A 17,525-nucleotide genomic window follows, 5' to 3' on the forward strand; every position below is an offset into this window, starting at 1 on the left:
CTTTAATCCATTTTGAGTTTATTTTTGTGTATGGTGTTCGGGTGTGTTCTAATTTCATTCCTTTACATGTAGCTGTCCAGTTTTCTCAGCACCACTTTTCTCCATTGTATATTCTTGCCTCCTTTGTCATAGATTAGGTGACCATAGGTGTGTGGGTTTATCTCTGGGCTTTCTGTCCTGTTCCATTGGTCTATATTTCTGTTTTTGTGCCAGTACCATACTGTTTTGGTGACTGTAGCTTTGCAGTGTAGTCTTAAGTCAGGGAGCCTGATTCCTCCAGCTCTGTTTTCTTTCTTAAGATTGTTTTGGCTATTCGTGATCTTTTGTGTTTCCATACAAATTGTAAAATTTTTTGTTGTAATTCTGTGAAAAATGCCATTGGTAATTTGATAGGGATTGCATTGAATCTGCAGATTGCTTTGGGTAGTATAGTCATTTTGACAATATTGATTCTTTCAATCCAAGAACATGGTATAGCTCTCTGTCTGTTTGTGTCATCTTTGATTTCTTTCATCAGTATAGTATAGTTTTCTGAGTACAGGTCTTTTGCCTCCTTAGGTAGGTTTATTCCTAGGTATTTTATTGTTTTTGTTGTGATGGTAAATAGGATTGTTTCCTTAATTTCTCTTTCTGATATTTTGTTGTTAGTGTATAGGAATGCAAGAGATTTCTGTGTATTAATTTTGTATAATGCAACTTTACCACATTCACTGATGAGCTCTAGTAGTTTTCTGGTAACATCTTTAGGATTTTCTATGTATAGTATCATGTCATCTGCAAATAGTGACAGTATTACTTCTTTTCCAATTTGGATTCCTTTTATTTCTTTTTATTCTCTGATTGCCCTGGCTAGGACTTCCAAAACTATGTTGATTAATAGTGGCAAGAGTGGACATCCTTGTCTTGTTCCTGATCTTAGTGGAAATGCTTTCAGTTTTCCACTGTTGAGAATGATGTTTACTGTGGGTTTGTCGTATATGGCCTTTATTATCTTGAGGTAGCTTCTCTCTATGCCCACTTTCTGGAGAGTATTTATCATATATAAGTTACTTGATCTCTTTACCAGGAGGCCTTGAATATTTTTAAAATTAATCATTGGGCCTCCCTGGTGGCGCAGTGGTTGAGAGTCCGCCTGCCGATGCAGGGGATACGGGTTCGTGCCCCGGTCTGGGAGGATCCCATATGCCGCGGAGCGGCTGGGCCCGTGAGCCATGGCCGCTGGGCCTGCGCATCCGGAGCCTGTGCTCCGCAATGGGAGAGGCCACAACAGTGAGAGGCCCGCATACCGCAAAAAAAATAAAATAAAATAAAATAAAATTAATCATTGAAATCTAAGAGTTTTGCTGGGATATGTCTCAGAGCTGATTGTTCTAAGATAATTCTTCTCAGGCATCTGGTAGGATCTTCCAATGTGTAGATTTAAGTGTTTTTTTTTTTTTTTTAAATTCTGAATCATTTTCCTGGATTATAGTTTTAAACATTAATTCTGTTCCATTGTTTTATTTTTCTTCTTCAAGGAATCAAAATTTACAAATGCTAATGCTTTTTTGCCGTATCTCCCACTCCATTACTTTCTCCCTGACTTTAAAAAATTTCTTTCTTTACTTCCTTTTCATTCTCTTGTTTTCTGCCACTTTCAGTGTCTTTTATTAAATTTTAATTTGAGTTTATTCTCACTTGAGTGCCTTGAATTTATTTTTCATTTCTCAGGTAACATTATCTTTTTCTTCCTTTTCTTTCTTGAGTTCAGTGAACTTCCTCTCTTCCCTCCTACCCTCTCCTCTCCTCTGCTCTTCCTTCCTTTCCCTCTTAGTTTTTGTCTTTTTAATCCAGAGTGGGTTTGCATGTACCCAGTTGCTTGTTTGAGTTTATTTAATTCTGCTTGGAGTGTTGCTGTACAGTTTTCTTCTACTTCATGGTTGTTTTGGGGGAGATAATTTTCCTCAGTTGACGTGCATTGATTTTCATTTTCTGTTCCTTTAAAGTAACTCTGTATGGAAGTTTATCTTTTTCCTGTTTATTTTTGTGGTATTGGATGTATTTTGTGAAATTCTGGTTCAGTAGTGCCCTCAGTATAACAAAGTCTAGGGAATTATTGGCATAAGGATAGATATATTTACCAATGGAACATAATGGCAAATCCAGAAAGAAACCTTTACACTTATGGGTAACTGATTTTTTGACAAAATTGCAAAGGAAATTCATTGGGGCAAGGAGCCTTTTCCACAACTGGTGCTCAGAAAATTGGATTTTCATGTACAAAATAATGAATTTAGACGCTTATGTCACATCATACATGGAAATTAGTAAGAACTAAAACTATAGAACTTCTAGAACAAAACATAAGAGAAAATTTTGGGGTCCACAGGTTAGAAAAGGATTTCTTATGTACAACACAAAAAGCACAATTGACTAAAAAAAAAGCTAAATTGGGCTTCACCAAAATTTGAAACTTCTGTACTTCAAATGACAGTGTTAGGAAAATCAAAGGGCAAGCCACAGACTGGGAGAAAATATTTGCATGTATCTGATAAAGGACTTATATTCAGAGTATATAATATAAATAAATAATTATAAATAAATTTTATAATTCAGTAATATGAAAACAACCCAATTAAAAAATGCACAAATGTTTTTTGTATAGGTATTTCGCCAAAGAAGATATACTAATGGCTAATAACCACATAAAAATGCCCAGTATCATTAGTCATTAGGGAAATGCAATTAAAATCATAATGAGATACAACTCTACAACCAGTAAAATGGGTATAATAAAAAAAACTGACAATACCAATCATAGGTGAGAACATGGAGAAACTGGAACCCTCATACATTGCTGATGGGTATTTAAAATGTTACAGCCACTTTGGAAAAACAATCTGGCAGTTTCTTAAAACTAGGAAGATAAATATAAACTTACAACAATATGATCCACCAATTCTACTCCAGAAGATCTAACCAAGGGAAATGAAAACAAATGTCTACTTGAAGATGTATATGTGAATATTTATTAGTAACATTATTCTTAATAGCCACAAACCGGAAATAATTCAGATATTCATCAGCTAGTGAGTAGATAAACAAAATGTGGTATATTTATACAATGGAATACCGTTCAACAATTAAAAAGGAATAAACTACATGCTAAAATATGTATGAACCTCAAAAACATAATGCTAAGTGAGAGAAGCCTGACACAAAAGACAACATATTGTATGACTCCATTTATATGATATGTCCAGGTCATATGATTTCATTTATATAAGATTTCTCTAGAGACAGAAAGCAGACCAGTGATTGGCTCAGGCTAGAGGTGGGAGTGGAAACTGACTGTACATTGGCACAAGGAAGCTATTTGGGTGATGAAGATGTTCTAAAACTGCACTGTGGTTGTTGCACAACTTTATAAACTTAGCAAACATCACTGAATTGTATACTTACAATGGGTGAATTTTATGGTACATGTAAATTATGCCTCAGTAAAATTGCTTTTTGAAAAGTAAATAAAGAGGTAAAACTTAAGGCGGCTGAAGATAATAGAGGCTGCCTTCCTTTCTACCTCCCAATACTTCCTCTATAAACAATACAGAACACAGTAAAGGAAGGGAGGATTGAATCATGGGAGAAGCTAAACTACAAGAAAACTACACCTCTGGCATAACTTGAAGGCAGAGAATGTCCAAACTTCAATATAATTATAAGTAAAATGGAAAAATACCCAAATCCCAGTGCATGATTTCTCCAACTCCTGGTGCTCTTGTAGATCAGAGCAGGGACTACATGGAAGGGACTTAAAAGTAACATGCATCTTGAAGGGGCAGTTTTTAAAATGCATAGCTTCTGGGGCGAGGAGATGGGTGGGTGATAAAAAGGGAGAGGCACCTTTTGGCAACTGGTGTGAAGGAGGAAAAAAGCATAAGAGGAAGATTTAGGGTCTTGCACAACAACAAAAGAGTAAAAAATGAGAGGTCAGCTTCCCTGGTGGCGCAGTGGTTGAGAGTCCACCTGCCGATGCAGGGGACACAGGTTCGCGCCCCGGTCCAGGAAGATCCCACATGCCATGGAGCGGCTAGGCCCGTGAGCCATGGCCGCTGGGCCTGCACGTCTGGAGCCTGTGCTCTGCAACAGGAGAGGCCACAACAGTGAGAGGCCCGCGTACCACAAAAAAAAAAAAAAAAAAAAAAAAAATTAGAGGTCATGCATCTACATAGGAGTGTGTGTAGAGCAGTTAATTAGCCCCTCTTTGGTTCTCTCATTTCCAGGCTCTCCTTTTAAAATTTCTGGCTAGTCTGCTCTTCTTTCACTTGACATAAGCAGGCTAGTAGAACTGTGACTTTCCCTGTTCCTATCAAATTTGTTTCTTTACTAATAGTGAGTTTGCTATTTTTATTGACACTGCTGCCAGGTGGGGTTTTTTCACCCTTAGGCTCCAGATAAAGTCAGCTGTTGGTTTTCACAACCTGTCTGACCTGAGTAGAACTACAAGGCTGAACTAGCTTGAGGGGGTGGTGGGAGGATGGGAGCAGCCCCAGAACATCACAGATTCCCACTTTATTACTAGAAGTTCAGCAGTTTTTCGTAAATAAGTGCTTCTCAATTTGTTTGCCATCATTTGATTTCCAGAGCCCTGAAATGGTAGTTTTGGTCCAGTTTTATAATTGTTTCCTGGGGAAAGTTACTGATCTCTAAACTCTGCCATACCTGGAAATCCTTCATTTACTGTTCATCTATGTAGTTTGAGGCATTTTTCTCAAGGATATTATAAGTATATATGTATAGTTGATAGATATGAAATATATATTTAATGTTTCACATCATATATCATATCATATTCATGTATGTAATATATGATATGTATAAAGATGTGGCCTCTTCACAATTACTGCATATAGTTGGGATCCTCAAGAGTAGGTATGTTAACTAAAGACCAGAGGCCAAATCCTGTCCACTACCTGTTTTTGTAAATAAAGTTTTATTGTAACACAGCCACTCTCATTCATTTATATATTGTCTGCGGCAGCATTCATACTATAGCACCAGAGCTGAGTAGTTGCAATAGCGTCTACATGGCCCACAAAGCTTAATATCTGGCCCTTTACACAAAAAGTTTTCTGACCTTAGCTTCAGAGCAATATCATCATCATAATTAACATTATAATTATCATTATAAATAATATTATTAATTTGTCCAGTGTTTTTAATTTCACATTTATTCTTTCTCTTTGTTTTCTCAATAACACAATGTGGCAAGTTGGACAGATATTAAATGATCATTTATCAAATTTCAAAAACGAGTGGCAAGCTTGCATAAGTATGAATGTATAAAATTATAATTCAAAGTAAATATTCTAAGAATAATATTTTAATAACATAATGATACTAAAATTTAACAACAGAATACAAATAGAATTTAGTATGTTATAGTAGTTTCATTTGGCCTGGGATAACATTCATTCTAGCAATATTCTTTTCATATATTTCTGCCTCCATCAAGCCTGCTCTTCCATGACCAAACTACTGCAAAATCCTACCCATGAGAAAATGTGCATTTTTTTCTTTGATATTTTGAAATTTCCTTGCTTAACTATTAGTTTGTATTTAAACAGGGAATATTTCAATTGTTCAGTACTAAATACTGCTCCTTTATGGAGCAATTTTCTCAGTTCAGCATAGCTTACGTGTCAGCAGAGACATTCAGTGTTCTTTGTTGAATAATATGTCTGTGGATTGAACAAAAGGGAGGGAGGTTATCTTGAAATGTGTCTTCTCCTTGAGGTGCTAAAGACAGGCCAACAAAAGCTTCATTTAGCATATCCCCTCTGTCCAATGGCCCCAGGAGTTCTGTTAAAAAAGGATTAGGATATGAGTCAAATACAAATGTAATTTCTGCTAACTTGTTCATAAGTACAGTTACAGGAAAACTTTCACATATCCCAATGAAACTTTTTTTTTTTTTTTTTTTTGGTCAGTTTACTATGTAGCGCACAGTGGAAATCCTGCAGTCACAGTTCCCTATGACTTATGTTATTCTTAGACTTAGCTCAACCAGGAGAGTTTGATAGCTGAATAATGAATTTTTTTGAGTTCAGATTTTAAAAATTCATTTATAACTTGCCATTCATAGTGTTTTTAAACAGCATTTTATTAATCAAATATTCTTTTTTGTTAACCAATTAACTAGAATATTTTATTATATTGGAAAATTGTAAGATTTTTTTTATTTTACTCTCTCAAATGTAGCACACAACTTGAAAACTAAAAGGAAAATATTTTTTCCAATATTTACACCTAATAATTTTAAAGTGTCTATAGAGAGTTTGCTATTCCCACATCATACAGATGAATAGGGAGAACTTTAATATTGGCAACTTTTACACAGCATTGTTTTAAAAAAATTGTTTGAAACATAATGAAGTGTGAAAAATATATACTTGAAAAAACATAAACCTTATTAAAAACCAGCGGCCCTTAGAACCACAGTGTATCTGTGTGTATTTTTTTTTTTAGTTAAAAAATTTTAGACTACAAAAGGTAAAAACACATAACTTAATTTTTACCATGTTGAGCATTTTTAAGTGTACAGTTCAGTAGTATTAAGTATATTCACATTATTGTGCAACAGATCTCCAGATGTTGCAAAACTGATGCTGAACACCTATTAAAGACTCCTCGTTTTTCCTTTCCTCCAGCACCATTTTACTTTGTTTTCTATAAATCTGACTACTTTAGATGCCTCATGTAAGTGGTATTGTACAGTATTTGTATTTATATAACTGGCATATTTCACTTAGCATAATGTCCTCATGGATCATCCATACTGTAGCATGTGACAGGATTTTCTTTCTTTTTAAGGCTCAATAATATTCCACTCTATCTATATACCACGTTTTATTTATCCGTTCATTCTTCCATGAGTATTTGGGTTGCTTCCACCTCCTGGCTATTGTGAATAATGCTGCTATGAACATGGGTGTGCAGATATTTTTGATACCCTGAATACAATTTCTTTGGATATATGCATATATAAGTAGGTTTTCTGGATTATATGTAAATTCTATTTTTAATTCTTTGGGGAACCACCATATTGTTTTCATTGTGGTTGCACCATTTTACAATCCTGCCAACAATGTACAAGGGTTCCAATTTCTCCACATCCTAACCAACACTTGTTATCTTCTGGTTATTTTTTTGGTAGTAGCCATCCTAATGAATGTAAGGTGATATCCATTATAGTTTTGATTTGCTTTTCCATAATAATCAGTGATGTTGAGCATCTTTTCATGTGCTTATTGGCCATTTGTATATCTTCTTTGGAGATAAGTCTATTCAAGTCCTTTGCCCATTTTTGAATCAGGTTGTTTGATTTTTGTTGTCGAGTTTCAAGAGTACTTTATATATTCTGGATATTAGTCCCTTATCAGATTATGATTTGCAGATATTTTTTCCCATTCCATGGGTTGTCATTTCATTCTGTTGTGTCTTTTGATGAACAAAAGATTAAAATTTTGGTATAGTCCAGTTTATTTATTTTTACTTTTGTTGCTTGTACTTTTGGTGTCATATTCAAGAAATTAATCCAAATCCAATGCCATGAAGATTTTTGCCTGTTTTTTTTTTTTCCCTAAGAGTTTTTTAGTTTTAGGTCTTATGTTTAGGTATTGATCCATTTTGAATTAATTTTCATGTATGGTGCAAAGTAAGGGTCTAGCTTCATCTTTTGCATATGTATATCCATTTTTCCCAAAACCATTTGTTGAACAGACTGTCCTTTCCTCATCAAATGGACTTGGCACCTTTGTTGAAAATCATTTGACCATATATGTGAGAGTTTATTTCTGGGCAGCTTATTTTATTCCATTGGTCCATATGTCTGCCTTTATGCCAGTGCCATACTGTTTTTTAGCTTTTTGGTAAGTTTTGAAATGAGGAAGTGTGAGTTCTCCAGCTTTGTTCTTCTTTTTCAAGATTGTTTTGGCAATTCAAAGTCCCTTGAGATTCCATATGAATTTTCAGATGAATTTCTGTTTCTGCAGAAACATCATTGGGATTTTGATAGGGATTACACTGAATACGTAGATTGCTTTGGGATGTATGGATATTTTAACAATGATAAGTCTTCCAACCCATGAACATGGGATGCTTTTCCACTCATTACTGTATTCTTTATTTTCTCTTAGCATTGTTTTCTACTTTTCAGTGTAGACTTTCACCTCCTTAGATTTGAGAATTTCATTCTTTTTGATGCTCTTGTAAATGGAATTGTTTTTATAATTTCCTTTAGAGATGTTTCATTTCTAGTGTATAGAAACATAGCTGATTTTTGTGTATCCTGCAACTTTGATGAATTCATTCATTCTAACAGCTTTTCAGTGGAATATTTAGGGTTTTCTACAAATAAGATTATATCATCTGCAAAATAGAGATCATTTTACTTCTTCCTTTCCAATATGGATGCCTTTGATTTATTTTATTGCCTAAATGCTCTGTCTGGGACTTCCAGTACTATGTTGAATAGAATTGGAGAGAGTGGGTATCCTTGTCTTGTTCATGATTGTAGAGGAAAAGCTTTCAGCTTTTTACAATTGAGTACCATGTTAACTGTGAGTTCTTCTTTATTATATCAATAGTTTTCTCCTGTACCTACTTTGCTGAGTTTTTATTATGAAAGGGTGTTGAATTCTATCAAGTGTTTTTTGTGCATTAATTGATAAATACATATAGCTTTTGTCCTTCATTCTGTTAATGTGGTATATTACCTTCATTTTTTTCAGGTTGTACTATCCTTGCATTCTAGGAATAAATCGCTTGGTCATGGTGTATAATTTTTTAATATTCTGCTGAATTTGGTTTGGTAGTATTTTGTTAGCAATTTTTGCTTCAACAATTATCAGAGATATTGGTCTGTTTTCTTTTTTTTCTTCATCCTACTGGTTATGTGGGCATCTTTCGTGTAGCTTTGGTTGTATAAGAGACCTTCTCGGGCCTCCCTGATGGCCCAGTGGTTGAGAGTCCGCCTGCCAATGCAGGGGACACGGATTCGTGCCCCGGTCCGGGAAGATCCCACATGCCACAGAGCAGCTAGGCCTGTGAGCCATGGCCACTGAGCCTGCGCATCCGGAGCCTGTGCTCCACAACGGGAGAGGCCACAACAGTGACAGGCCTGCATACCGCAAAAAAAAAAAAAAAAAAAAAGACCTTCTGCCAGTTTTCAGTTGGTTTTCTAGGAGAAATGTTCCACATGTAGCTGTATTTTTGATATGTTTGTGGCAGAAGGTGACCTCCCTGTCCTTCTACTCTGCCATCTTGATCTCCACCAGTCTATTCTTTTCTTTTCTTTGTTTTTAAAATAAATTTATTTATTTAGCTATTTATTTTTGGCTGCGTTGGGTCTTCATTGCTGCATGCGGGCTTTCTCTAGTTGTGGCAAGCGGGGGCTACTCTTCGTTGCAGTGTGCAGGCTTCTCTTTGTGGTGGCTTCTCTTGGTGTGGAGCATGGACTCCAGAGCGCAGGCTCAGTAGTTGTGGCACACGGGCTTAGTTGCTCTGCGGCATGTGGGATCTTCCCAGACCAGGGCTCAAGCCCATGTCCCCTGCATTGGTAGGCAGATTCTTAAGCACTGTGCCACCAGGGAAGCCCTATTCTTTTCTCTATTGTCTTTGTCTAGCTTTGGTATTAGGGTAATGATAGCCTCATAGAATGAGTTTGGGATGTTACTTCCTCTTCAGTTTTTTGGAAAAGTTTAAGGAGGTTTGGCATTAATTTTTCTTCAAATGTTTAGTAGAATTTCTAGTGAAGCCATAGGTCCTACACTTCTCTTTCTGATTCAACTTCTTTATTAGCTATAGGTCTGGTCAGATTTTCTATTTCTTCATGATTTGTTCTTGGTAGATTGTGTGTTTCTAGGAATTTATCCATTTCTTCTAGGTTTTACAATTTGTTGGCATGTAATTGTTCATAGTACTCTCTTATAATCTTTTTTTGTTTCTGTGGTATTGGTTGTAATGGCCCCCCTTTCATTTCTGATTTCCATTTCTGAGTCATCTTTTTTTTTTTTTTAACATCTTTATTGGGGTATAATTGCTTTAGTGTGTTAGTTTCTGCTTTATAACAAAGTGAATCAGCTATCTTTGTTAATCTAGCTAATGGTTTGTCAATTTTATTGAAATTTTCAAACAACCAGCTCTTAGTGTTATTGATTTTTTCTATTGTTTTTCTCATCTCTATTTCATTTATTTCACCTCTGATCTTTGTTATTTCTTTCCTTCTGCCAACTTTGGGATTAGTTCATTTTTCTCTAGCTCCTTGAGTTGTAAAGTTAGGTTGTTGATTTGAGATCTTTCTCCTTTTTTAATGTAAACATTTATTGCTATAAACTTCCCTCTTAGCACTGCTTTCACTGCATCTCCTAAATTTTGGTATGTTGTGTTTTCATTTTCACTTGTCTCAAGGTATTTTCCCTTTTGATTTCTTTGACTCATTGATTGTTTAAGAGTGTGTTGTTTAATTTCCATGTTGTGATGGTTAATTCTGTATATCAAACTGATTGGGCTAAGGGATGCTGAGATGGTTGGTAAAACATTATTTCTGGGTATGTCTGTGAAGGGGTTTAGGAAGGAGTTAACATTTCAATCAGTAAAGAAGATCCACCCTCATCAATGTGGGCATGTATCATCCAATCTGTTGAGGGCCCATATAGAACAAAAAGGCAGAGAAAAGGCAAATTGTCTTTTTCTCTTCTTGAGCTAGGACCCCATCTTCTCTTGCACTCTGACATTGGAGCTTCTGGTTCTTGAGCCTTTGGATTCTGGGACTTACATCAGTGATAAGTTCTCAGCAGGCCTTTGGCCTCAGACTGAATTACACCACCAGAGTTCCTGGTTCTCCAGCTTGCAGATGGCATATTGTGGGACTTCACAATCTCCATAAACATGTCAGCCAGTTCCCATAATAAATTCCCTCATATATCTATGTTTTGTTTGTTCTGTTTCTCTGGAGAACCCTAGTACACATGTATTTGCAGATATTTTAGTTTTTCTTCTGCTGTTGATTTCTCGTTCCATTCCATTATGTTAAAAGATCTTCCTAATGATTTCAGTCTTTTAAATTTTGTTGAGTCTTGTTTTTGGCTTAACATAAGGTCTGTCCTGGAGAATGTTCTATGTGCATTTGAGAAGAATGTGTTTTCTGCCATTATTCGATGGAGTAGTCTATATATGTCTTTTAGGTCAAATTGGTGTGTGGTGTTGTTCAAGTACTCTGTATCCTTCCTGATATTCTGTCTGATTGTTCTTCCATAACTGAAAGTAGGGTATTGAAATCTCCTACTATTAGTTTGTTATTATTTCTTCCTTCGATTCTGTCATTGTTTGGTTCATATCAGAACTCTCATGTTTAGCGAACAAACACTTATTTTGAAATATCTTCCTGGTGAGTTGTCCTTTGTATCATTATATAAGGTACTTTGTCTCTTGGGACAGTTTTTGACTTAAAGTCTGTTTGTCTGATATTAGTAGAGACAGCTCTGCTGTCTTGTGGTTACCATTTGCACAAAATATATTTTTCCATCCTTTTACTTTCAACCTATGTGAGTTGCTAGATATAAAGTGAGTCTCTTGTATGCAGCATGTTGTTGGATCCTGTTTTTTTAAATCCAAAAATTAGATATAGGTTAGCCAATCTATGTCTTCTGACTGAGGAGTTTCATCTAATTACAGTTAAAGTTATTACTGATGCAGAAGTATTTACCATTTCCATCTTCTGTATGTCTTCTGTATGTCTTGTGGTTTCTGTCCCTCATTTCTCCACTTACTCCTTCCTGTGAGTTTCTTTGACTTTTTTGTAGTGATATGCTTTGATTTCCTTCTCTTTTACTTTTGGGTGCATTCTGTAGATATTTTCATTTTGGTTATTTCAATTAAACAAAATACCTTATAAAGCAATAAAAATCAATTTTAAACCAACATTTTCAATCCCATGTAAAAACTCTACTCCTTTACATTTCTGCACCCAATTTGTTACTGTTGTTAAAAATTATATCTTTATATATTTTGTACCCATTAACATAGATATATGGGGCAAATACTTGGGGGGCTTTTGTCTTTTACACTCTATTTAAGAATTAAAAGTGGATTTATGCAACAAAATTACTGGAATAAAGGATTCTATATTTGTCTATATGTTTACCTTTATTGGGTAGCTTTTACTTTCATATCACTTCATGTTGCTGTGTAACATCCTTTCACTTCAATTTGTAGGACGCTTTAGCATTATTGTAGGGCAGGCTTAATTCTAGGTATTACTTAGAATTAGTAATGAATTCCTTTAGCTTTTGTTTATCTAAGAAGATCTTAATTTCTTTTTCGTTTTTTAAAAATTGAAGTTTAGTTGATTTGCAATATTGTGTTAGTTTCATATGTGCAACATAGTGATTTGTTTTTGTTTTTTGCAGGTTATATTCTATTATAGGTTATTATAAGATATTGGGTGTAATTCCCTGTGCTGTAGAGTAAATCATTATTGCTTATCTATTTTATGTATACTATTTTGTATCTCTTAATCCCATACTCTTAATTTGCCCCCCCTTTGGTAGCCATGCATTTGTTTTCTATGTCTGTGAGTCTGTTTTGTATTTAAATTCATCAATACTATAGTTTAGATTCCACATATATGTGATATCATATAGTATTTGTCTTTCACTGTCTGACTTCACTAAGTTTGATATTCTCTAGGTCCATCCATGTTGCTGCAAATGGCAAAATTTATTCTTTCTTGTGGCTGAGTAATATTCCATTGTATGTATATACCACATCTTCTTAAGTGTATCATTTGTTGATGGACATTTGGGTTGCTTCCATGTCTTGGTCATTGTAAATAGTGCTGCTATGAATATTGGGGTGCATGTATCTTTTTGACTTATGATTTTCTCCAGATATTTGCTGGGATTGCAGGACCATATGGTGGATCTATTTTTAGTTTTTTTAAGGAACCTCCATACTGTTCTCCATAGGGGCTGTACAAATTTATAATCCCACCACAGTGTAGGAGGGTTCCTTTTTCTCCACACTCTCTCCAGCATTTATTATTTGTAGACTTGTTGAAGATAGCTGTTCTGATTGGTGTGAGGTGAAACTTCATTGTGGTTTTGACTTGCATTTCTCTAATAATTAGCAATGTTGAGCATTTTTTCATGGGCCTTTTAACCATCTGTATGTCTTCCTTGGAAAAATGTCTGTTCAGGTCTCTTGCCCATTTTTTGGACTTGGTTGTTTGTTTTTTTGATATTGAGTCTTATGAGCTGATTGTATACTTTGGATATTAACCCTGTGTCGGTGACATTGTTTGCAAATACTTACTCCCAATTCATAAGTTGTCTTTTCATTCTGTTGATGGTTTCCTTTGCTGTGCAAAAGTGTTTAAGCTTGATTAGGGCCCATTTGTTTATTTTTGCCTTTATTTCTTTTGCCTTGAGAGTCTGATCTAAAAAAAATTGTATGATTTATGCCAAAGAATGTTTCACCTATATTTTCTTCTAGGAGTCAGTCTTACATTTAGGTCTTTAAATTATTTTAAGTTTGTTTTTGTGTATGGTATGAGGGAGTGTTCTAATATCATTGATTTATATGTAGCTGTCCAGCTTTCCTAATACCACTTGTTGAAGAAAATGTCTTTTTCTCCATTGTATATTCTTGCCTCCTTTGTTGTAGGTTAACTGAACATACATGTGTGGCTTTATTCCTGGGCTCTCTATTCTGTTCCATGGATCTGTCTGTCTGTTTTTGTCCCAATATCATGCTGTTCTGATTACTGTAGCTTTGTAGTACAGTTTAAAGTCTAGGAGGGTTATGCCTCCAGCTTTTTCCCCCTCAGGATTGCTTTGGCAATTCTGGGTCTTTTGTGATTCCATATACATTTTAGGATTATTTGATCTAGTTTTGTGAATAATGTCATGGGTATTTTGATAGGGATTGCATTAAATCTGTAGATTGCCTTGGGTAGTATGGACTTTTTAGCAATATTAATACTCGCAATCCAAGAGCACGGAATATCTTTCCATTTCTTTGTATCATTTTCCATTTCCTTTATTAGTGTTTTATAGTTTTCAGTGTATAGGTCGTTCACCTCCTTGGTTAAATTTATTCCTAGGTACTTTAGTATTTTTGTTGCAATTTTAAACAGGATCTTTTAACTTTCTCTTTTTGATATTTCATTATTAGTGTATAGAAATGCAACAGATTTCTGTATATTAATCTTGTATCTTGCTACCTTGCTGAAATCATTTATTCTGCTAGTTTTTGTGTGGAGACTTCAGGGTTCTCTACATAAAGTATCATGTCATATGCAAATAGTGACATTTTACCTCTTCCCTTTCAATTTGGATACTTTTATTTTTCTTGCCTGATTGTTGTGGCTAGGACTTCCAATACTATGTTCAGTAGAAGTGGTGAGAGTGGGTATCCTTCTCTTGCTCCTGAATTTTGTGAGAAGGCTTTCAGCTTTTCACCATTGTTATGTTGGCTGAGGGTTTGTTGCAAATGGCTTTTATGTTGAGATATGTTCCCTCAAGACCAGTGGTCCCCAACCTTTTGGGCACCAGGGACCAGTTTCGTGGAAGACAGTTTTTCCACGGACAGGGGTTGGGGGTATGGTTCAGGTGGTAATGTGAGCGATGGGGAGTGGCAGATGAAGCTTTGTTCACTCACCCGCTGCTCACTTCCTGCTGTGCAGCCCATTTCCTAACAGGCCGTGGACTGGTACTGGTCCATGGTCCAGGGGTTGGGGACCCTTGCTCTAGACCCACTTTGGTAATAGTTTTTATCATGAATGGATGTCAGATTTTGTCAAATGCTTTTTCTGTATCTATTGAGATGATCATATGGGTTTTGCCTTTCCTTTTCTTAATGTGGTGTATCACATTCATTGATTTGTGTATGTTGAACCATCCTTGTGACCCTAGAATGAATCCAACTTGATCATGGTGTATCATCCTTTTTATGTATTGTTGGATTGAATCCAACTTGATCATGGTGTATCATCCGTTTTATGTATTGCTGGATTGCTAATATTTACTTGTGGATTTTTGCATCTATATTCATCAAAGATACTGGCCTGTAATTTTCTTTTCTTTTTTTTTTTTTTTTTTTTTTACTGTTTTTTGTCTGGTTTGGTATCAGGGTAATGATGGCCCTGGAGAATGAATTTGGGAGTCTTCCCTCCTCTTCAGTTTTTTGGAATAGTTTGAGAAGGATAGGTATACGTTCTTCTTCATATGTTTGGTGGAATTCCACAGTGAAGCTGTCCAGTCTTGGACTTTTGTTTGTATGGAGTTTTTTTTAGTTATTTATTTTTGCTGTGTTGGGTCTTCGTTTCTGTGTGAGGGCTTTCTCTAGTTGTGGCAAGCGGGGGCCACTCTTCATCGCGGTGCATGGGCCTCTCACTGTCGCGGCCTCTCTTGTTGCGGGGCACAGGCTCCAGACACGCAGGCTCAGTAGTTGTGGCTCACGGGCCTAGTTGCTCCGCGGCATATGGGATCCTCTCAGACCAGGGCTCGAACCCGTGTCCCCTGAATTAGCAGGCAGATTCTCAACCACTGCGCCACCAGGGAAGCCCTGTATGGAGTTTTTGTGTTGGCTTTTTTTTTTTTTTTTTTTGGCCATCCCATGTGGCTTGCGGGATCTTAGTTCCCTGACCAGGGATTGAACCTGGGCCACGGCAGTGAAAGTGCAGAGTCCTAACCATTGGACCACCAGGGAATTCAGGGAGTTTCTGTTACTACAGATTCTATTTCACATCTAGTGATTGGTCTGTTCAAATTATATGTTTCTTCTTGACTCAGTCTTGAGTGGTTGAGAGTCCGCCTGCCAATGCAGGGGACACGGGTTCGTGCCCCTGTCCGGGAAGATCCCACATGCCGCGGAGTGGCTAGGCCCATGAGCCATGGCTGCTGAGCCTGCGTGTCCGGAGCCTGTGCTCTGCAACGGGAGAGGCCACAACAGTGAGAGGCCTGCGTACCGCAAAAAAAAAAAAAAATGTAAAAGACAAAGACTAAAATATGATTGGGAGTCTCCTGGTTGTTAAGTAGGTAAGACAGAATAATAATTGCTACCTTAATTGAGTTAGGCCCTTTACATATATTACCCCTAATTCTCATAATGACCCTGTAAGGTAGGTATCATTATCCCATTTGCAGAAACAAAAACTGAGGGTCAGAGAGGTTAATTGGTTTGCTCTAAACCAGTATCCCTTAAGTAGCAAAAGAATGGAGGTTCATACCTGGAATATCTAGCTCCAAAGCCAGTGCTGTTCCATTTCAACAAACCGCCTGAGTCAAAAGAAGTGAGCTAAGAGAACTTATTGCTATTATATGTTTGTCTTCTGAAATAAATGGCACTATTTCCCTGATGATCTTACACATTATTCTTTAAATCTATCTATTCTTCTGTTGGCCCTGTGCCTTAAAAAAAAGATATCCTTTCCAGTCTAAAATCCCCAAAGGATTTTCAAGGTAAAACACATTTCAAGATGTGCAATCACATGGAAGAATGAAAATCTTTTATAATATTGTTTGTTAAACTGACAGCTGTACTTAACAGAAGCCATTAAAATATTTACAAAGTAGCAGCTGTTCTTGTACAAAAAAATACAGCTTTTTGGAGGTATAAAAATAAACAAGTTGATAAGTACAAGATAAGCCATTTGAGGGCTTCTTTGTGTACACTGCACAATATATTGAAAATGCTGATATTTACAGAACAATTATACTATGAAGCCTTTTAAGTTAAAAGGACACAGACCCAGACCCAGTAAGAGCTGTTTACAAGAATTCTTCATATGAATTTTTAAAGCAACTTTTTAGGAAGCCCCCAAACATCATAATCCTTTAAAAAATGTTAGGTTTTTGGTTTCTTTCTTTTTTTTTTTTTTACATCTTTATTGGAGTATAATTGCTTTACAATGGTGTGTTAGTTTCTTCTTTATAACAAAGTGAATCAGTTATACATATACATATGTTCCCATATCTCTTCCCTCTTTCATCTCCCTCCCTCCCACCCTCCCTATCCCACTCCTCCAGGCGGCCACAAAGCACTGAGCTGATCTCCCTGTGCTATGCGGCTGCTTCCCACTAGCTATCTACCTTACGTTTGATAGTGTATATATGTCCATGCCTCTCTCTCGCTTTGTCACAGCTTACCCTTCCCGCTCCCCATATCCTCAAGTCCATTCTCTAGTAGGTCTGTGTCTTTATTCCTGTCTTACCCTGGTTTCATTTTTAAATCAGTTTTGTTCTTAGAAGATAATTTATCTTATCTATCTTATCTATCTCTTTTAGAAGATAATTTATCTTATCTATCTATCTATCTTATCTATCTCTTTTGGGAGTTCTCTATTGAACTAGACTTTCAGCCAGCAATCTCATAAAAATAATTGCAAGTCATAGGAAATAGACCAAGAAAGCAAAAATGCATAAAAGTAACTGAACATTTGCATTTTTATGCCTTACTCTATTAATTTGACATTTTTTATATAA

The 17,525-nt window shown here is 36.1% G+C and overlaps 1 protein-coding gene across 3 annotated transcripts in view; it reads right to left on the bottom strand.

Annotated features, from left to right (window-relative positions):
- Positions 1-4,195: 4,195 nt before the first annotated feature.
- WDPCP (WD repeat containing planar cell polarity effector) overlaps positions 4,196-17,525 on the bottom strand; it is a 332,130-nt gene continuing 318,800 nt past the window's right edge. For 2 of the 3 annotated variants that reach the window (XM_082643314.1, XM_082643313.1), the window contains exon 15: positions 4,196-5,841. In XM_082643314.1, coding sequence (XP_082499440.1) covers positions 5,675-5,841 — 167 coding nt within the window. In that variant the 3' untranslated portion in view covers positions 4,196-5,674. The remainder of the gene's footprint in view (positions 5,842-17,525) is intronic. The other variant, XM_082643316.1, reaches the window with a different exon arrangement.

This window comes from Mesoplodon mirus (genome assembly GCF_964341445.2).
Source record: "Mesoplodon mirus genome assembly, chromosome: 14".
NCBI lineage: Eukaryota > Metazoa > Chordata > Mammalia > Artiodactyla > Ziphiidae > Mesoplodon > Mesoplodon mirus.